A 22,746-nucleotide genomic window follows, 5' to 3' on the forward strand; every position below is an offset into this window, starting at 1 on the left:
GCCTATTTTTTTTGTGTTTATTAACCAAACAAATTGGTTAATTTAACTAATTAAAATGGTACCCAGGGTGCATCTGAGAGAACCCTTTTTTTTTAGTTACTTCTTGTCAAAATAACTAAAAAGAATGGGTTAAACAAATTTGTTATTTTGACCCCAAACGTATCAGTTATAATTGCTGTTTTTAATTAATTGAAATAACAACTTAAAATAGAACGTGGGCAAGCTGCTCATCCGAATGAAGAAGTTGTCGCACCCGTTGAGAAGATTGTTTGTCTTCTATTTCAACCGACTATTAATATAAAGATTATAAAAACTATTAAAGAGCTATGATGGTTCCTTTTCAAGAAAAAGCAAGTACAATCAGACAGGCTGCCACCAACGCAGGCCACATTGCACCAGGCAATCCTGAGAGCGCATTACCAGTTGATGGTCTGGAAGAGCGACAGAATAACAAACCCCGCGCTACCATCACCGGAAGATGAATGGGTACCCGTCATGACAAACCTGCTACCAGCCCCTAAAGCGATACTTCAACTTGTATAGTGTGAATGCTCCAAAGAAAGGTGTTCCACTAACCGTTGTCAGTGCCGCAAGTCTGGTTTAAACTGAACAGTCCTCTGCACCTGCTCCGACAATGTGGAGACCTGTGATAATGATGTTCAGGAGGAAGATGTTTTCTACTCAGATGAAGAGGACATTTCAGATGATGATGGCGACTATATTATAGTCCAAATGAACACTGTAAATCATTGTATACACACGAGTGAGCCATATGGACAATCAGGAACAGTGTTTATAACTAAAAACCATTCTAAGATATTTGTTAGAAAGACTATGGTACATTTCGGTACCAGTAAAACTCCTGTTAAAAGTGATTCTAATATGGCAAAAAAAAAAAAAGTTTATGTGATCCTCTGTAATGTTTTGGCTACATCATATCACTGCTATGAAGAGTGACAAGGAGTTGTCAGACTATTTTGATTAAACTAGTTTCCTGGCCTATGTCTGTCATACTATATTTTTAATCAATTCGTAAAATAGTTTCCTAAAAGATTGTCATTTTGGAAAATAACTAAGGCTTCGTTTATGACAGCCTCGTTTTCGTGCAAGCATGGTCACGTGATTACCCTTACCATATAAGCACGTTTGATTACACGGATGACATACTGTCTTCGTCAGGAGAAGTTTAAGGGCTTTCCAGTGCAGCTTTTGTGTGAGCCTCATTTTCGTGCTAGCTTGGTCACGTGACACCAATAACCTCTTAAAATTGTGTTTTCATATTTGAAACATTGATTTGCATAATTGCGGTGATTTGGGTTCAATTTTACGCAAATAGTGGGTACTTATGGTTGGTTTTATGTTTGAGCCTCGTTTCCATGTTGGGATACATACGTCACATTTTCGACCCCCCATAAATCCCGTCTGAGCGAGTTCCAAAGTTGCCACCAAAACTGTTCAGGTAATTTAAGGTCCCCTTAACACATTCAGACTAGTGGCTTGCTTTCTTCATGAAATTCCCATGGCATTACACGTGCTCCCGGACTAGTACCATCATCCGATGTCTAAACCGGATGGCCTCTCTTGAAACAGTTCTTAAAATAAGCAAATATAATCCGTCGACTGGGATTTCTGTTTGGCTAATTATTCTTGTGGCAGCTTTTCTGGGCTAGAGCTTGCGAACAGGCTCCCGGCAAGCCCCGCCCCGATCACTTCGCTCTGGCTTTGATCGGTAGCGTGTCTCGCGCCTAACGCTCGTGTCACGCGAGTACTAAACCTAAATTCCACGCACGAAAAGGCTTGGTTACCATTGAACAGCTAGCGATTGATCGGATGGTTTTGTCTTGCGCCAAAAAAAGAAGAAGAAGAAGAAAAAAACGAAAAGGTAGGGGAGAAAAGAATACGTCCTTTGACAATACCGGTGCAACAATTGAAGAACGCTGACACAGCTCGTGTAATTTGACTGCCTAAATCTGTGTTCGATTCAATGTCAGAGGGCTTTTGAAACATAAAACTGCTCAGGAAGGAAGGCCTAAATGCAATGATATCGATTTCTTCGCCCTTTTGATGGTCACGGCATCCGTTTGTATTATCGTTTACGATTCGTGCCAACAGACAAGACTTGGTAAGTGATGTTCAGCTTTTTGTTATTTTACTAAGAGCTTAATGTTTCAGCTTTGGTTATGAATATGTCACGGTCGATCGCCACGCAAGCGAAGTGTATCGGGTGCGCTGAATATCACAAGGGGCTTCAAACTAAGTTTAATATTTACTCTACCTGAAATAACGAAATATTTTTCTTCTGTAGTTGTCTTAATACGTAAAAGCAACACTTTAATAATGTATGCAAAAAAAGCACAGAATCCATGTAAAAAAGGTCACCATTCTAAGCTGATAACGTTATGGTGCGTTATGCAAATGGTCATGGAAATCCCAGTCAACTACTCGAGCTTAGTTTATCTCACCTGATCCCATGTAAGCGAACACTCTATCTTTGAATGATTTCCAGCTTTTCAAGATTTAAGTTGAAGCTTAAATCTATCAACTGGAGAGAAGGTTTGCAATGGAAACAAAAGAATACAATGCTACAATTTTACACTGTATCCATCCATTTGTTGTGCACTTATCAATGTTAGACCCCAGTAGGAAGGGGAAAACCCAGGGGAAATTGACATTTTCAGGGAAGCCAAAGTCAAGTTCCCCACCCATGGGCCCTGATCCTGTAAATGTCAATTCCTGTCCCTTCCCTTGGGGAACTTATTCTTTCACTGAGACACGCTAAGAAATTCTGCACCTACGGGCTCAACTTGCCTTTTGTATCATTAAGCAACAAGGAGTACATGTATTCTTACTCCCATGAGCATGGGACACTAGTCCATCCCAGGGTTAAGCCCCAGCATTGACCCATTTATACCCATTTATTATCCAACTGGAGCAAATAACATCCAAATAATAGTACAGATATACAGTGACATTGTACAGTTATTTGTACAGTAGAAAACCTGTTTGCCATACAGGTTGGCGCACACATGCAAAACTGTCACACTCTCTCTCTTTCATTGATAAATTTATTGACTACAGCAGTTGGATAGTAAATCTCTTATCAGATGTTTTGGTGTGTAGTATCACTTTATATTTTTTCTTGTTGTTTGTATTTTGACTCGCCCTACGGGTTCGTCAAAATACGACACAACTCGTAAAAATATACAACGATACTACACACCAAAACATCTCATATAGTAATAAGATATATTTATTCACCTGAGCAGAGAGATTGAGACACTGCAAGGGTTATGTGTCTTGCCCAAGAACACGACATAATGACCCTGCCAGACCTGAAACATGGACCACTCACTGAATGCCTCAAAATAATTATATTATACATGTATGATACATGCGGTGCAGGCAATAAATTCATTGTACTTTTACCTATAGTGTCATATGCATATCTTTGATGTATGAAAGGTCTCCAAATTATCTAATGGTTAGTACATGTAAACATGTATCTTGTAGCTGTAATTAGATAGAGTGCAGTGTACTCTGTCTCCTTTTTTTTCGGCAAGTATATTTTGCAGGTTGCAGGTTGCAGGTTGCAGGTTGAAATTTAATTATAACTGGAAAACCGCTGGCACTTGAAAGAAATGTACAGGCGGTAGACTTACCATGACTTTTACATGATGCTGTTTAAAATCGGTCAGTATAATGGCTTTCACCTAAATGCCAAACCGGCCAAAGTGCAGGAAGCGATGGGAGGAGAGTATATTCCTAATAAGCCTTCAATGAATTATTGTTTTTGGAGAAACATCTGAAATATCATCTGAAATATCTGCTGGATTTGATTTCTTCCCTGTGAGTACCAAAATGAAAGCACGCTGAGGCTAGTATATTCCGTCGGTTAAAATCTTATATTATTTCATTTCTTTATTTATTTACTTCATTTGTGATGGCAATCTTCTGTTGTTGGGGGAAGAACCAAGCCAAATCTGGAATTGATGGAAACATCTGTGGAGCGGCCATCCAGATGCCTTCGAAGAGATTTCGCTGGTCTCAGCGTGTCGATATCGATAAGTACTTATAGTGGATTGAATCAATAAACCTAACATGAAAGACGCCGCCTACTTTGTGTAAGAACCCCTGACAAGTATTTAGGTTATTAACTATTTTTAGTGCCAGCAGTTTTTCAGTTATGATTAAATTTCAACCTGCAACCTGCAACCTGCAAAATATACCTACTGCCTTTTTTTCACTTGCAAGTAACCATTTTGGAAAGTTCTATTCTTCTTACACTTGTGAGTATTTTTTTTTGTATTTGATCTGACTTGTTTTTAGATATGTCCGAGTACTGCTTTCTGCAAAGTGTAATCAGTGAACAAGGGTACATGTGCATGAATGCAAGCCATGGCAACAGTAATATCAAAGAAAGTAAAGGTGGTGGCCATTTACGACTTTGACCCATCAAATTCTGTTGGTGTCTTGATGCAAGATTGCCTTGAGAATGCACCAACTGCTCAGGCTCAGTTGCCATTTTGCAAGGGTCAGTGTTTTGAGATTCTGACCAGGAATGTCAAGTCTTGGTGGTTGTATGTCAGATGTGTTTCAAGCCAGAAAGAAGGGTTTATACCAAGTATCTGTGTTGTCCCTTTGAGGGATGACCTGAGTGATGAAAAGTAAGTGCATGCATATAAATTCTGATTAAGAATAAACGTAGTAACCAGCAATTAAACTACATGTAAATTAAAGTAGATCTGAGACTTCATCCGAGACAGTGAGATACATGAACACATTTTTTTTTTCTACAAGCCTGAGTGCTATGGAAACTGAGACTTTACTGGGAATCAAATAGACTAGAAAAATTTGAGTCGTCAAGACCCTTGAAATTTTCCTGTTATAAAATTACTGTAGATAATGAGATGACTGTACATTAAATGATTTTATGTATTCCCTGAAAAACTGAAAGTGGTTTTCTGCAGGTGATGCCAAAATCTGGCCATGAATGTATAATAATCAACAGGAAAGGCAATTTTAATACACATGTCGTGCATTTCATAATATCAGGATATACCTTAGTCTGTACCTGTATGTGGTTCATACTTGTATTATAGCTCCTTGAAATAATTACTCCAGATGTACTCAGATGTTAATTAATGGCTTTGTGAACATATTTCAGGCTTCATTATCTCATGAATGGTGGTGATGTGTCTCCCTCAGTGGTTAATTCACAGGCTAATTCCAAGTATTTCCCAAACACCCCATGTGCAAGCAGTGAAAAGGGACTATCAGGCAGGGTATGTAGAATATTATTATAAAGTCATGACACAGATTTTATTTTATAATAACCATAGTTAATGTGGTTAATCCACAGGCTAATTCCAAGCTTTTCCCGAACACCCCATGCACAGTGAAAAACAGTGAAAAGACAGTATCAGGAAGGGTATGTAGAACTATAAAGTCATGACATTTTATTTTATAATAAGAAAAAAAGTATATTTAAAATCAATTAAATATTAATAGTAAATTCTTTTTTAATCATTTGTCTGTCAGTGTAGATGACTGAGAGTTCTCTCTCTTCGATCAAACATGCCTGCAAAACAAGCTATATGTCCATGTCTTGATTGATTGTACATGTATACAGAACGGGTCGACGTTTTGTGAGCATTAATAGCATTTGAATTTCTTTTTGGCATGTTACCCAGAATATATGTTAACAATCAGAACTGACTGAAACTAAAATATATTATTAATAGTATTCACAACTACATGCCAAGAAACTGAAGCGTGACTGTCCACATTGTATTTTATACAAATAACAATGTGTATGTGTGTATTGTAACACAGTAAAATACATGTAGCTGGTTACACAAGGTACATTTAAGACTATGGAACGCAATGGGTAAGGCGTGCCAATGACAGAAAAGTGCAAAGCCCTATTTTTGCATTTCAAATTTGCCATCTCTACTAGTTTATTCGAGTTACATGTACAAAGTTTTTGGTTTACTAAATTGGATGGAAGATTTGGTTAATAGTAACAGCTTTTTCAGGGTTGATGAAACACACTACTAACAGTGGGCCCTTGTTTGTTGGTTGGTGTGTGTTTATTTTATCATCGCAAGCAGTTTTGACCTTTTTGTTACATGCATGTACTGTGCTTCATCCATCCCACATGATTCATATGATAGTTTTTGAATTTTTGTTGTTGCTTGTACGTGTAGATGTTACTACATGTATTATTTCAGTTTTCCATTTGTTAATTTTATGCCAAGTGCCCAATAAGCAAAATGTTCGTTCCAGCTATAGATATACATGTACATTAATCTAGTCTGAAGGCATATGCCTCATTGTGTATTTTAAAAAAAATTAAAACCCTTTATTATATGGCTAGCTCCATGAGCGGGCAAGATGAATCGAATCTTGTGCTGTGATTGGCTACCCGAGTGGGCAAGATGGAGCTATCTTGGCCGCACGGGACTACCCGCCATTTCCCGGGAGAAAAATTTCCTTGAAAGCCACTAATAAATCCTTTATTGACAAAGCTCATTCAGTCAAGATGGCTGGATATTTACCTCATTCTTTTTTTGCGTGTTTATGGACCTCAACTCCCTCTCGGTCCATAAACACGCAAAAGAAGAACTTGGCCAATATCCAGCCATCTTGACCTCACACTTGGTCAATAACCCATACTTCTTGCCCTGTGGCAAGCTCTCAAGCCATTAAAAACAACAATGACCTGTTAAGAAAAGAAGAAACAATATGCTAGCTCATGTATACTAATGAGGCATATGCACGTACAAGTACTGTATGCTGTATACCCGTGTATGCACACGTGGACACTGTATGTACTTGTTTTTGGCTAATGCAAAGTATGCATGTATATCTTTTCTTATTTCTGAGCTGCACTATATTACAAGTTTTTACTGACAGTAATTTTTGTGATTGGGCTTTTTCCTTGAAGAAACCATGCCCAGAAGGGAAAGCTAATTTCTTTTCACGCATGTCATTTTGGTGGCTAAACAGGTAATGTTGGCCGTTACAATTTATGCTTAACTTTGATTTGTTAGTTTAAGTGCATGACTGTGTAAAAACTTTTTGTAGTATTTTAGCCCTTTTTTCTTTCCTAAATAGGTTGTTATAGGTTGTCATGCAACAATGATTATGAAGTAACATAGGCAGAGGGCTAGTCTTTGCTGGTCAATGAAATACTTTAAAGGTTTAAGTATAAATGTACCTTTTCCCTGTGTACATGTATATGTATATACATGTATATGGAACTTTGTGCAGTGTTAGGACTATTTACATTGTAGCTGTCCAGCCCTTTTGCATGCATTGCATGCCTATGATGTTCATGTAGGTACTATCAGAACATAACCATACAGTCGGTCAATACACCATGTGTGCCAATGACTGCATGGACAGTTATGGCTCTACATGTACATGTATGTGCTCTTTACACAATTTGTGTCTTGATGATTACTTTTTATTAGTGCTTAAAAGTTTACATACATTTAAGGCCGCAGTCAAACCTTGCCACTGATCAGAACCCTGTCCCGTGCTTTAGCCTGTGTTTCACCCCATGAGAGACCCATCTCTTTCCCCCAGCTCTTTCATCACTGTCCTCTGTCAGGTGGTTCTTGGCACGTCTCCCTTTCTTCTCTCAGTTGAGGTCCATTCCAAGCCAGTGTTCGGTAACTATCCCTTCATTGGGCATTTTCAGCTCATGACCAAGCCATCGCAACCTGTGATTCATGTCTATGATGCTACATGACTTGTACTGTAGATAATAATTTTTACTCTTCTTTTTGTGTGCAGTTTGTTTCTAACTGGCTTCAAGAGACCATTGCAGGACAGTGACTTGTGGTCATTGGAGGAAAAAAGTCTTTCTTGTAATATCGTACCAAGACTTCACGGGGAATGGAACAAGGAACTTAGAAAAAGTCATGGGTGAGTGTCTCGAGATCGATCTGTGGGATTGCTTCTGTCACCATTTTCCCTCATCCACTTCAATTTAATTCTGCTGGTGAAAGTACTCTACATTTACATGTTTCAAATTCAGATCTTCACATTTAAGTACCTCTGATCATATTCATTGACATGTATAATACCCAAAGATCTCCAATGTTCTTGAAGGATCTTGAACAAAATGATTGCTACAATATCCAGGGCTCGAAAAAAGTGTCGTCCGGTTGTCCAGTACAAGTACATGTACTGTAGATTGTTCTGCTGTGCAAATAACTCTTCATTCTCACTTGCCCAGTGGCCAAGGGCCCAGGCAAATCGTCTGCCAACTTAAGAAAAAGAAAGTAAACTGAGACTTGCCCAGGGCAAGCAAAATTTGAGATCTGCTTGTCTGAAGGGCAAGCAAGACTTCAGGTGTTTTTTTTTTTCGAGCCCTGATATCCTAACAAGGCCCACTCAAAAGCCCCTTGCAAAATCCTCAAGGATACTCTGAAAGGTTTTTATATCAGTTGCAACAAATAGATTCTTCAAATAATTTTATCCTGAGACCCTGGCAAAATCCTCATTGAATCCTTTAAGGATTGTATTTAGGATCATTGTAAATCTTTGTGGGGATTGTTGCCTAAGATCTTTGATGATCATTGGCAGACTAAGGATCTTTAAGTGGTATCGATGACCTTGCACGATCCTCTTCTAAATTCCTTCTTGCAGGTGTTTGAAAAACTTTTATTTTATCTTTTAGAGATGTTTTTATCAGGAGTAGTGCAAGATAGGTAGTGCATGTATATGTCTGTGCGCGAGAAAGTGCATTCTTTTCTAGGTTAAATGCAGTCTGAATGCAATGATTTATTACAGTAACCATAAGATAATCTCCTGTTATGCATCTCCCTTGATTTCTGACAAGCCTGCATCTGTTTGTTGACATGTCAGGAAAAACAAAGCACCTCAGTTTGATGAACATGAACTTGAAAAGGACCAACTTCATGGAACCTCTGATGTTACTTTTGCTAGAAAGAAATGCCATGATCCATCCCTGGTCAAAGCTATGATCAGAGTGTTTGCTCCTTACTTTGCGATTGGAATCGTCTTCAAACTGATCAACGATATATTGCTTTTCATTCAGCCGTATCTTCTAGGGTAAGTGGAGTCTTACAATACAGTTCCATTTTTCCCATTTTTTCGACATGGACCATTAACATCAAGGGCCCCAACAGGTGTTATGTACATTGTATGGGGTATGGCTCTTAATGACAGCCTTGATATGCATGTATGAAGTAGGTATAATGGGGGTACTCTCTTACTGAATTGATGGGGATGATTGTGAGAGATTTGAAGGGGTACCAGGGTCAATTTTCTTAAAATGTAGCTTGAATTCATTTTCACCTCTAAGAGGCACCACTTCCTATATAGATAAGTCATTCCTATCATATTTAATTTTATTTTCAGCTGAATAGCCTTAGTATGTGAAAAGGTATCAGTGAGGTTCGATATAAAGAGGGGTAATTTTAGATATAAACGCATAGTTCATATTCCTAGGGTATAACTTTATAAGCCCCAGGTTCTTTTCTCGTTTAAGATGCCTGATCAGATTCACTGACTTGTTTTATTCACTGTATTTTATGAGAGGGGTGTGGTGGGGGAATTAATTAGAAGCAGCATTAAACTACAAATTTTGGCCAGAAAAATGAATGACAGTCACCTTTGTTGGGAGTTACATTCCCCCATCCACCTCACCCCTGTCCCCTAGGGTATGACGAGGTAGTGTTTACAGTGTATAATACATTCCCTGTTAATTTGTTGCAAAGAAATTACTTAGGTGGACTGTCAGTTTGAGATGAGAAGTCTAGTTTCAAACCTGCTACAGCCTGGTTCACAATAACACAAGTGAAATAAACATAAGCGCAAGCACAAGAAAAAAGGAACATGTTTCTTTTTCTTGTGCTTATGCTTGTGCTTATTTCACTTGTGTTATATTTTACAAGTGTGAACCAGGGTTACATGTTATCATGGGGGTCAGTTTTAAATGACTGTTGTGAAGCCAAAAGCAAAGGATGTGCTGCCAAAATCTTGTTTGGCAACATTTATGGGTGTGGTTCAAGGGTTAGCTTTAATACATATGTACGTAACATATTTTCTCAACATAATATTTTTATTTAACACTTCCGAGGATTACCTGAATCCTTCCGAAGGTCAACGAAAATCATGTGAACATTCCGAAAATGAGCACCTGTTGCACAGGCTATTTATACCAAATTGCACTCAAACTCTGTGATTACTTATACAAAGTGATTTCTTGATCACAACGTTATTTTACGTACATTTAATTTAATTTTGCTCCTGCTTTACAGACTCCTTATAGAATACACAGAGGATAAAGAAAATGAGGCAGACAAGTGGAAGGGTTATGTGTATGTTGCCTGTATGGTTGTCATAGCAATCTTTCAAATGACAGCAATTCAACATTCACTTCATATTGCATTTAAATCAGCAATGAGAGTCCACACAAGTATAATTGGAGTTGTTTATGCTAAGGTAAGTCATCTCTGTTGAAGTCTGCAACCATGTTATTAAAATTTGATGTCCAAGGATGGATGCCAGAGAAATAATGGTATAAGGAAAGGGAGGGGTTTTGGGGGGGGGGGGGGGAGAGTAAGGGGCAGTAGCATGGGGACCCAGGAGAAAATAATTATATTATATAATTATATTAAAGAATTGGCTTATGCTTAGGGAGTGTATATCGAGTTGTGGGTGCACACAGTAAGTTTGGAGAGGACGAGAGGTGTAAGAGTTGCTCGAGGGGACAGCCGAGAGCAACTCTAGCTTCTGGAGTGCTCTCCAAACTTCCCAGCTGCATCCATAACTCGATATATGCACAGCTAAAAGCATGAACCATTTCTGTTATAACTTAGGGACAACAACTTGAGGCCTGAAACATGTTGTATTTGTGATTGACTACAAAGTTGTCACAAGGCACTGCGAAGGAAAACAAATGATCCTATTGCCTGGTTAAAAACACGCCACAATCAGTTGAGCAACAGTTGAATGAAAGGGCTTCTTCTGGTTTTTAAAATTGTCAATAACTGAAAAATTCGCTTCTTCAAATTACCTACTATAAAAATGTAGGCAAACAAAGTCAAAAATGGTAGGTACATGTAGGTCAAGTGTGCATACGAGCCAAGTCAGAAGTCAAAAATGCTCGATGAAAATGTAGGCGAAGTCAAAATACTCAACAGGTTTTAGTAAACATCTTAGCCTGGCAAGAAATAGGATCTGGATTGTTCAGAATGATGTTTACATTGCCGAAAATTTAACAAAAGGAACTTGCGGCTAAACTCGACAGAAATTTTGCAGCTGAAATAAAACTGCACACATTATTTATATACACATGGCCGTATGGATATAAAGATCTCTACCGTGATGGCTCAATAGGAATTAGGGCTAGAGTGTAGGAAACCGGGCCACTCTTTTGCATCCCATTGAATTTGAATGGTTCCTTTTCGTTCTTAGAAGCATTGAGAGAAATATTAATAAGTGGCCCGGTATTATAAAATCGCTCCCTTGACACTCTCAAGTCTGGGTTAGTGTTGTGGCGACTCACTCTCATAGCTAAGCGTACAAATGTACATGTACTGACACAATAAACTTGAATATTTTGTTTCACCTGTAGGGTCAATGTTCAAAGTAACGCTTTTTCTTAAGCGGTATAACTTGCTTTCTGCCATCTTCTGATATACTGTAATAATCATTTCTGTGTAAATGTTCCTCTGGCTGTTCTTGATGTGCTTAAGATGTTGTTGTCTGTTAATTTCTTGGTGAATCTCTAGGCCTTGTCACTGAGTAGCTTATCAAGAAGAATTTCTACAGCGGGGGAGATGGTGAACCTTATGGCTGTTGACGCTCAGCGTGTTATGCAGCTGGTGCAGTCCTTCAATCAACTATGGTCAGCACCATTCCAAATCTGTGTTGCCATCTATTTCCTGTACGTCACCATGGGTGTGGCTGTTCTGGCCGGACTGGGCATGCTGATAATGTTGATACCGCTGAACCTTCTCATTACACGACTAGCCAGGAAGATACAGGTGATAACTGCAGTATATTATTAGGATTGGATGTCAACTTCTCGCCACTTTAGGGGAAAGGTTCCCAGGAGTCTGTTTAGGATTTTTATTCTTCTGTACGCTTCAGCATGTACTGTTTGCTTCAACATCACTTACAGCCAAACAAAGCAAGCTAACTTTATATAGCCTGTGAGCAGGCTCATGTTGGAGCAGAAGAGCGTGCGGTGCGAGACAAGAAAGTGACTTTCTTGGCGCCTCTTCACCAGACTCCTTCCCGCCGAATCTCTTTGCTCTTCGCTGCTCACGCGCGTGACTCAAAGGTGAGCCTGCTCGCAAGCTAAAATTTATACTACACAGTAAATTGTAGACATGTTGTAAATGGGTCAAGGACTGTTGAACTTTATAAGATTCTGGACTCTACTCGACAAAGCGAAGCAAACACACCGCTACACGACTACCCAAAGCTGACAACAAACATCCTATGGGAAACTCAAAAGATTGAAGTAAGTTAAAAAAGTATAAAACGGAACTGGAGCTCTTATGGAGGTCAAGCCAAGGTTGGTACAAGAATTCACGAGTATGCCTATGGAACTATTGTTGCAATATTTTTATTTACAGGTGAAACAATTGGAAAATGCTGATGAACGGCTCAAGCTGACGAACGAGCTGCTTAGTGGAATTAAGGTACTGTCCTCTGCGTTGTACAGCTTAAACCTCATTTAGTATTGTACTTTTATCTAACACTAATTGCCTACTCGTAAGACTACAATACTTCAACCCAATGAATAAAACTGGCCATAAGCCCACAAGTACACATTGCAGACCTATTTTTAAAAAATAGTAACAGTTCATAACTTTCTAGAAAAAGAGTGAGTAAAAGTACATGAAAATTACATACTAATTTTAGATCCAGACCTTGAGCTAAAGGGGAGTTGGAGGGGGGGGGGGGGTTGTTTTGCTTGCCCTGTCGACTTTTCTTCCTTCTGTGATTTCTTCTTTTTTTAACCTTAAATAGGGGGGGGGGGGGGGGGGCTCCCTTAGATCCGCCACTGACCAGTATGTGTAGTGTGGATTGCCCTATATGATATCGTTTTCACCTGTACCTGTATGTTTAACAATTAGATTCCGTGTTAACGTGTGTATGTTCTGTAATAGATCACAGATGACGTCAAAATTTGGTAAGAACAAAAAAGTGACACACGAGCCGTTAAGCGAGTGAGTCTCTGATGTTCTTGCCACTTTTTGACGTATTCTGTGATCTATTACTGAACAGACTTGTTTAATATAATGTAAAAAAAAAAAAAAAAAAATGCGTCTGTCCTCCAATAGATCATAAGTAGGCACCAAACAAAATGCGAGAATAATTGGACATACTAAATATTGATTAATAACACAAATATTTTACTGGTTACAACTTTGTATTTCTAGGTGCTTAAACTTTATGCCTGGGAAGAATCCTTCATGACCAAGATCACTGAGATTAGAAATAAAGAACTTCGTCATCTCACCAACAGTATGTACTTCGGTGCAGCTGTTTCCTTCACTTTCATCTGTGCTCCATTTTTGGTGAGGAAGTGTTTCAGTTTGCTCCAATTTACGAATACCGAAGTCTTTGACAACTATATTTCAGACGTCCTGAAAATATCATGATTATGCTTTGTATTTCACTGCTGGGTTTTTCATTTTTCATTTCATTTCATTTTATTTATTTATTCCATTCTAAAATGACAAAGATAAATATAAAGTAAACAAGTAAGAGGAGAAATGGAAAAGGGCAAAAATATAGCAAGCTAATCATATGCCCTTGTTTAATTGACAATAATAATTAGGGTAAAAAAGTTAACTTAACATAGGAGAGGGAGAGGTATGAATCAATTAATACTGAGCAAAATAATACTGGAAGAGTGCAATTCATAACGGCACTAGAGAAAATCAGACTCGAACGTTAGGCAGTGTGTCTCTCATACGTTTTGATACCTTTTCTCGCTCATTGTCTCTGAGGTCTCATGCATCTAAAGACACCGTCATTGGTTTGTAGTTAAAGGTCCCATGGAATATGGCTATTTTTTGTAGAAAATTGCTGAGACATTTATGAAGGAAAAGGAAGTGATGGCGGCTAAGTGAATTTGAAATAAGTAGAGGAAAATGAAGATTTATTGAAGATTTGACATCAGTTTAGAAGTTTTCACGAGTTGGACTCTAACAACCCGTACTGGCTTTAGGTTGAGTGAGCTTAGTCCTCTACATGTATCTAAACTTCCCTGCAAATTCGGGAAAAAAGTCAATAAACATAACAGCGACTCCTTGACTTTTACTTAAGCTCCAACCATTACCTCCAAGTACGTGTCATCCTGTAAGTTCAAAGCAAACTTGTTTTTCGTCTCTTTTCCTGATTTGTTTCTCCTGCAGGTCTCTCTAGCCACATTCACTGTATACGTTTTGCTTGGAAATGAACTGACAGCTGGTAAAGCCTTTGTAGCGATCTCCTTGTTTAACATTCTTCGCTTTCCTCTTACCATGCTACCCAGAGTGGTAATGAACTTTATTCAGGTACATATATGTTCAGCTTGTCAACGTACATTGTTACACTTTACAGTTGGAAAGTCTTTTTTGACTGGCCGATAATATATCACATGCCACGCCTGTGTTATTCTCGAGGGTAAAGAACTTGAGCTTTGGGCTTGCACGTGATCGGGTCTTAAGTCAGAAGTCTGCCGAAAATTTGAGAGGGCATGGAGTTAAACGGATGTTTCAATGTTCAGTTGAATGACTTTTAAAAAGCAGGCTGATTTCATTTGGAGGTGTAACTTAATGACTACAATAGCCCTTCTACAGAAAATAAAGTAATCCCTTAGGGTTTCTCAGGGGAACATTGAGATAATTTTATGAGTTTATAGCTACAGATCGCTGACGTACCAAGGTACATGTATTTGCCTTTTTGAAATGGAAAAGGGTAAGGTTTGCCCAGCGTTTTAAAGATAAACTATTTTAAATAAAGCCATGGAAGTGACGCAGTTGGCGCGTGTTCACCTGTGCTCTGTTTTTCTGATTTTGTTTTTGTTTAGGCTCAAGTTTCATTCCACCGCCTCGAGCAGTTCCTAAAACTTGATGAATTAGAACCCGAAAACGCCATTCGAAGCATGCCGTCACAATGTAAGTCTGAACGCTGTGTAAGAGGCACATCACGTTATGAGACACCACATACTGCCTGAACATTTGCTTGAACGACGTAACCGCAGCCCACTTGTCGAGATGATCGCGGCCTGCTTGTTCAGATGACACTTTGCTCTTCGCTGTGAATGTCAGTTTGTCTACAGAAGTTATGCATTCATAGTACTAATCCACAAGGATAAATTACGTTAGGTTATTTCGACATTTTGTGACCAGCCCCCATTGATACATGAAAACAGCCCAAGCAGGTTCGACAGCCATGAGCCCCATTTCCTGCACTGGATGTGGAATGTTAGATCCTAATGATTGTGTCACAGTTATACGAGTCTGTTTACATGATCTCTATTTCGTCCATTACCAGGTTCAACCCTGGCATGTCGCATTGAAAATGGAACTTTTTCTTGGGATAGAACTGAAGACATTCCTGTCTTAAGAAAGTAAGAAAACCTCTAGCCTTGCTGTTAAGCAGGCTATTTAGTCTTCCTAAACTAATTCGGGTGCAGGAAATCAGGTAGTTCCCTCTGAGAAGGTAATGGGGGAATTGTTACTGGACTGGATTCGAACCCACGACTTCAAGATTAGGTCAACAGAGTTTAAAGACCAGACATGGCCAGATAATGGGTAATTACGGTGGGAATTCGTAACACAGACAGACAGACAGACAGACAGACAGGCAGCCAGATAGGGACAGACAGACGGCCGGATAGAGACAGCCAGACAGCCAGAGACAGACAGGAAGATTGCCAGGCAGACAGACAAGCGTACTGCCAGCAGACAGACAGGCAAACTGCCAGATAGACAGACCTTCTGTCAGGCAGACAGACCTACTGCCAGATAGACCTACTGCCAGACAGACAGACCTACTACCAGACAGAAAGGCAGAGACAGCAGACAGACAGGCAGACAGACAGACACAGACAGGCAGATAAATGATTCAAAATTTGAAGTAATTTATTAGATATCGATTTTAGTGACTAGATTGTGCTACAAATTTCAGACACGCGCTCGTGTAGATACAAAAGCAGTTACAGGATATCGCCTTTTTTCCGCTGATCTTTTCCTCTTTCTTCCGTCAGTTCTTTCCATCCACGCACCCGCTTTCCTCCTCCCTCCCCCCTCTTTAGTGTTCTTTCATACTTTCACCGTATGCTCGAGCCTCGCTACCACATCATTCCACATTCTAGATCTTGGACTGTTGTTCATTGCAATTTCCTTTTCTTTTCAAGCATCAATGTGAATATTCCAAGCGGTTCACTTGTGGCCGTGGTCGGTCAGGTTGGATGTGGAAAATCAACCCTTCTTTCTGCTCTTCTTGGGGAAACTGAGAAATTGCATGGGAAAGTTTATGTTAAGGTTTGTATTTCAAAAAATCTAACACTTGTGACAACTGAGGGTGGGTAGACTTATTACATTTGTACCATAACAACAGCGTTTTTGTACAAGCTTCTTTCAAGATTAAATGACACATCACCACCAAGTGAAAACTTTCCCAGGTCTAGGCAAGTTCTGCGGGAAATTTCTGACTGTTGTTATCCAGTCAGGGATAACCTAGCACTACATACGTTTTCTGTTCATTTCGTTGCTATGACAATAGCCACGTTGCTTAGCAACACCCCTACCGAATGTAAAGGCTCAGAGGCCTCTGTTCTCTATTCCGGCTGTAATGTAGCATGGTTTTTGTTTTTTGTTTCGTCTAAGATTTTTCTCTGGTCTTTTTTAATCTTTACAGGGAACCACAGCTTACATTCCTCAGCAGGCTTGGATCATGAATGCAACGCTTAGAGAAAATGTGCTCTTTGGTCAGCCACGTGACACTGAGCGATACAAGCACGTGATTAGCGCGTGCGCCTTGGATCCTGATATCGAGGTCTTACCAGCAGGTGACATGACAGAGATTGGCGAAAAGGTGAGAAAAAAATGTTTTAATTATGAACGTCTATCTTTTCTTTTTTTTTCTTTTTTTTTAACATGTATATACATATATATATACGTTTGTGTTTGTCTGCAAGATAGAAGACGTATTTGTTGTTTTGTTTGATTTTCTACTAAGTTTAACATCGGTCTTCATTTTGTTCCACTTATAACATGTATCGACGGAACGACAGGCATGTGATTTCGTTTCTAATGCTGGCACTTATCCACGATAAAGTTGCTGAAAATTCAAAATTTCAAAAACGTACAAGTTTGTCAAAATACAGTTGAGTTTTCATGGAAATATTCAGGGTCCGAAATTGCGCTTTCCTGGTCGCCAATGCGACTAAAAATTTTGCACTGGCGACCAGAATTTCACAACTGGTCGCCAGCGAGTGATTAACTATTTCATGCCACGATAATTACACAAACAATAACTTTGATTTTCGGCCAAATCGATTAAAATAAAATTGAAAGCCGCCTGCCAATTGGTCACTTCCTTTTTACCTTCCCGCTGCTTTTAAAGTATAAAACCGATTTTCCTGTTATTATAAATCTACCACAACGTTTTACAGCTACGATTAGTGCAAAGCTTCGCCGCCATGTTTTTTTCAGCGGTTTCCCATAACATGCGTATTGCGGGCTCAAGAGGCCCCATGCGTTCTTTCGCCATGAATTTATTCAGGCGATGTGGTATCCAAAGATGTTCTGAAATCTTTCCGTAATTTACTACAAAGTGGAGACGGAACATCGGCGAAGAAATTAGATGAAGATTTAGATATTCTCTGGGCCTCAAAAGGTGGAAATGTAGATCTGTCAAAGTGGTCAAAAGATGATTTCAGCACTGTTTTGATTCCTGATTCCATCGATTGCAAATATTTTTGTCAGCAAGCCCGTAGCGACCAAAAATTTTGGTTTGTGTTTCGCTGCGAAGGAATAATTTTATTGACACTTTTTGGCGACCACATTTTTCCATATGGCGACTGAAAAAAAAATTTCAGTCGCCAGTTGGCGCCTGCCGAAAAAAGTTAATTTCGGACCCTGAATATCAAAATTTTTGACCAATGACATGCCATATCATGATCATCATCTCATAAATTTACAGAGTAGCATTGCTGTTAATTTCTTCTAGCTAACTTATGTTAGAATGATGAAATTTTTCCTGTGTTTGCACAATTTCTCTGAACTTTGAAATTTGTTTTCTCTCGTTCCCAAAGGAAATTGTTTTCGGTGTTACCTCAGGCAACTATTTATATCTTTAGCTTTAAGAAAATATAAAAAAGGACTGTAAAATACTTAAGATGATTTCCGCAGAACATTTGAGCAATAATGGCAAAAATTAAGTTACCTAAAAAAACCTCATGGCATGGTATTATTTTGAATACAGTTGAGAAGAACTTATCGAGACTTTAGCTCTCAAGCTGATTCCGCGAGAGAAAATTGAACTTGAAGTTATCCATATTTCACATAAAACGTTACTTATTAACTTTTTTAATATATACTTATTTATTTTTACATTCATAACTTCTTTTTGTGTGTGTCCCCAATTAGCAGCAACGCTAAATACCCCAGACACGTTAATAAAGGTTTTTGTTTTGTTTTTTGTTTTTGTTTGTGTGTTTGTTTGTTTTTTTTAACGTTTTCGCTTTAGTTAAAAACACAATAACGCACACTTTAAGCATTCTTACGATGCTTTAGAATTTAATTGCGGGGTCATTCAGAGAAATTAACTAAAGTGAGTTGTTTTAGATAGTATTACAAAAGTTACCGCGCTATGAGTAAATTTTTAGTAAATAATTTTTGCACTTATTGCTCGAACTTTGAGCGGAATCCGTCTTAAAATTATTCTGGTGCCAGATTTTTGTCCACTAAGAACTGAAATTGAACGATTTTCTATCGGATTTCGTCTTAAAACCTGTAACAGTGCGACGTTGATTTGGAGGTGCGTTCCGGGATTTCCAGAACATCAAATTGTTCTTAGACAAATTTTGGCAAACGTCATGAAATTCTAAGTTCATTGCGGTAGTGCTTTTAAAGTTAATAATACAATACAATACAATCTTTATTTAAACACGAGACGTTAGTGAGCTTAAAGCGAAGGCTCGGTTTTTACAAAAATGTACGTGTACAGTATCTATAATACTAATAAATAGTATGCGTTACAAGCGTTTGAAGTTGGTAGGGGCATCTGAAGCCCTCCCCCCTTTTTGAATAGGGTTAAATATCGTGTTATACCATATGCTAACATTTTCAATGAACGCGACGTTTCGAGAGCGTTTCGATAGAAGCAAATGCTAGTTCAAAGCTAATACATCATGGAAATTTCTGCAATCTCCATTAGCGGTCGGTCTAAAACACAGGTCACGGGTCATTGTTTTTACTAATACTGGAACAACCCTTACCCCTTCCTAATGCTAACCTTAGGCCTAAATACTACACTAAGACAATGTTAAGGCTTAAGGTTAGTATTAGTAAAGGTTTAAGGTTGTTTCAGTATTGGTAAAAACAATATATAATGTGACCCGTGACCTGTGTTTTAGACTCGCGACTCCATTAGTGCTAACTGTTGCTCGTCATGGTTGTTTCAAGGGTATAAACCTTAGTGGTGGACAGAAGCTGCGAGTGAGCTTAGCTCGCGCCGTGTATTTTGATGCTGACGTTTTCTTGCTGGATGATCCGCTCAGTGCCGTTGATTCACACGTTGGAAAACACATCTTTGATAAAGTCATTGGGCCTCAGGGACTGCTGAAGGAAAAGGTACGATTAATCTCGAAGATATGGAAGTAAAATTGGATGTATCAGTGGGGCAGTCTTTACTTTCGGTGTTTACCTCATTCAGTCTTTGATCGAGCTACGGTAATATATTAACTCTAAATATTGGAAGGGTGTGGATCGGTTGAATGTCCAAAGAAATTCGAGCTTTTTTGTGTGACGTCGGTTCTAAAGCTTAAAATTGAACAAAGAATGTGTGAGTCATCAGTAGTGCCAAATTATACCCAAAGTGCCAAACTTGTAGCTAATAGCTAAGTTTCTACAGATTCTTTAAATTGTGTGTAGTCAGTTCGTATCCAGCGTGATGCCTACTCTGTGCAAAGTGGTATTGCATACTAAGGCGAAATGTAAGCAATGGCATCAGCAAAGACTCTTCTATAAGTTCTGTTTTTGTTCCACTGATGCACCGTAAAATAGCTGTTCGACAAAACGTGAGCTGAATGATGGTTTTTTTCTTTTCTTTTCAGACTCGTGTTCTTGTGACACACAGTGTGAGATTTTTACCGTATACGGACCAAATCATAGTTATCCAAGATGGCGAAGTTTCCGAGGTATGCACTAGATGCTATTTTTCATTTTGTCGTCTTATTAGCTAAGCCCCTCTTACTGTAATAACCAAATGATCAATTTCAATGAAACAGAAATACGACATACTTGTAGTAATGTACAGAATAATACTAAGCAATAACGTAACCACGGGGCACGTTAGTGTTTGTGTTTTTGCTGTTTAGGAAACGTCATTAGATTAGGAGCACTCATCTAAAACAGATAATTGTACTCCGTGGCACAATCCTGGAATACTCTTTACAAGTTCAACAGCAACAGCAACAGCAGCAACAACAACAACAACAACAACAACAACAAATCAGTTATATTATGATTGTCATCTAGAAGATGATGTTCTTTTTGTAAGTAGTGACTTTGACGAAACCAGGCTCGTTTGCTGTGGAGCTTGAAACACGTGTTAAACGTGTCAAGGAAATGATGTTAGCAATTTTTACTTTGACTTATTCGTTGCCATTAGGCCTCCATTTCAAGTCATCGCTAAATTACGGTCATGTACATAAATATCTCACTGCGCTTTCCATACGGCCAATTGCTGTTCGACCATTCCGGTGTGAATCTTCAGAAATTTATCGTGGAAAATGGAACGTTATCTTCTAGAATTTCGGAAAAGAGGAAAACCTCGCGCGGTGTACCCAAATTTTCGAAAACAGGGAATCTCCTTCCCATTTGCCCCAGTTTTGAAAGTTCCGAAAATTTTGGTTGAATTGAAAGCGCCGTTAGGTCCTGTCCGCATTACGCCGGAGAAATTTGAAAACGCGGCTTATTTCTGCGGTTAGGCCTACTGTTTTTAGAGTAAAAGCGCTGTTTTCAATTTTCTCCTGCAACGTGTGGACGGAGCCTTTGTCTGGTTGGCAAACCATTCTATAATCTGGGTCACGTGAATACTTCTGAGATCATGAATGTGGACAAGGGTGGGTTCAGAACAACACTGACTTCATGTAACACGAACGCTAGCCTTAGTTGTCTTTGTGATAAAGAATGAAAACCCATCACCGATAACTTATGGACTCGTCGTCTAACACTGTTTCCCAAGTGTATCTGGTGTTAATTTGAGGAAAAAACAAACAAATAAACACAAACAAACAAACAAACAAACAAACAAAAAAACACACACACAGAACCCGTCTATAGAGTAAATTTAGCAGTACAATCCCCGAGTGACCTATCCCAGAAATACTTGCGCGCTTACAGAAGCCTAGTCTACCCAGAGTTCTTTGGAATGTAGATCATTGGTCAGTGCATAGTTTCAGCGGAGATATTTTCTGCTGTGGGAATTTGACTATGTCATTAATTACATTTTCTTGTAGTATTTCAAACTATTTCATAACGGCCTGTTTATTCACGGGATCCTCCTGAAAACCACCTCCGGTGAGTGAGGCAATTCCTTTAATATCAACCTCTAAGTTCTCCTTGCAACATAGCACACTATTTATCAGACAAGAGACGAGAATAAAGGAAATGATATCCAAAGCTATACAGTAGAAACCCCCGTATAAGAACCTGTTTTTTTTTTTCAAGTTAGTATCCATAGGTTCTTATATAAGTGATGTTTAGTGTTAAATTAGGTACCTAACTTAATTTTTGTTTGAAAAATCAACTTGTACTCATGGGTGTGGCCTTTTTACTGAATCATTCACAGTACAGTATTGTGGTCTTATAACACTGCCAGTGCTCTGGCTAGTTTTTGTTACCTTTTTTTATCGCATATGCTGGGCTGTATTATATTCGAAAAAACTCTTTATTTTGAAAATAAGAACCTGGATTGAGATTTTAGCCGAGAACTGTTCTTATGTGAAGGGTGCTCGACAGGGAAAACAAACACACACATAAAAAACAGGTTCTTGAATTTTAGGTTATAAAACACGGGTTTTTACTGTATTGTCTTGCTGTACCACCAAGTTCTCAAAAAAATCTTTGAAAGGACTATAGCAGTCAATAACAGCAATCTTCAAGGGTAATCTTCAATTTTCGATGCCACTCTTTTTACGCATCAAAGTCAAATAACTGTAGCCTTGAGAATCACTGAGAAGATCTAAATTATTCCATTCTGTAAAACAGCTCTTTATATTTTTATTGTCACGTGGGGAGCTCAACAAATGGTGGGGCTTCTAAAATTACTCACAAATTTCAGTCCCGACTGTGGTCTCGAAATTCGTGCTGCGTTTCATGAAAACCAGTAATTCTCATGTGGCTTCCTCTCTAAATATTGTAATTTTGTTTATTATTTATGTACGTTACGTGTACGTGCGAACCTACCAGTATCTAACTGCTGCAGTTTCCCGCACCGTCTTCGAGTAAGAATGTCAAATAGGTGAAAGAC

General features: G+C 38.8%; 1 protein-coding gene across 1 annotated transcript in view; it reads left to right on the top strand.

The window, feature by feature from the left end:
* The first annotated feature begins 1,799 nt into the window (after window positions 1-1,799).
* Window positions 1,800-22,746, top strand: part of LOC145493781 (multidrug resistance-associated protein 1-like) — a 41,381-nt gene continuing 20,434 nt past the window's right edge. The window contains exons 1-19 of the mRNA XM_081473245.1: window positions 1,800-1,882; window positions 1,992-2,122; window positions 4,327-4,664; window positions 5,165-5,282; window positions 5,360-5,428; window positions 6,947-7,008; window positions 7,801-7,932; window positions 8,878-9,084; window positions 10,296-10,479; window positions 11,772-12,026; window positions 12,624-12,689; window positions 13,434-13,571; window positions 14,415-14,555; window positions 15,071-15,158; window positions 15,538-15,613; window positions 16,403-16,529; window positions 16,906-17,082; window positions 19,677-19,844; window positions 20,327-20,410. Of these exons, the coding sequence (XP_081329371.1) occupies window positions 4,387-4,664; window positions 5,165-5,282; window positions 5,360-5,428; window positions 6,947-7,008; window positions 7,801-7,932; window positions 8,878-9,084; window positions 10,296-10,479; window positions 11,772-12,026; window positions 12,624-12,689; window positions 13,434-13,571; window positions 14,415-14,555; window positions 15,071-15,158; window positions 15,538-15,613; window positions 16,403-16,529; window positions 16,906-17,082; window positions 19,677-19,844; window positions 20,327-20,410 (2,370 nt within the window). The 5' untranslated portion in view covers window positions 1,800-1,882; window positions 1,992-2,122; window positions 4,327-4,386. The remainder of the gene's footprint in view (window positions 1,883-1,991; window positions 2,123-4,326; window positions 4,665-5,164; window positions 5,283-5,359; window positions 5,429-6,946; window positions 7,009-7,800; window positions 7,933-8,877; window positions 9,085-10,295; window positions 10,480-11,771; window positions 12,027-12,623; window positions 12,690-13,433; window positions 13,572-14,414; window positions 14,556-15,070; window positions 15,159-15,537; window positions 15,614-16,402; window positions 16,530-16,905; window positions 17,083-19,676; window positions 19,845-20,326; window positions 20,411-22,746) is intronic.

The sequence above is a fragment of the Orbicella franksi genome, chromosome 7, assembly GCF_964199315.1.
Source record: "Orbicella franksi chromosome 7, jaOrbFran1.1, whole genome shotgun sequence".
NCBI lineage: Eukaryota > Metazoa > Cnidaria > Anthozoa > Scleractinia > Merulinidae > Orbicella > Orbicella franksi.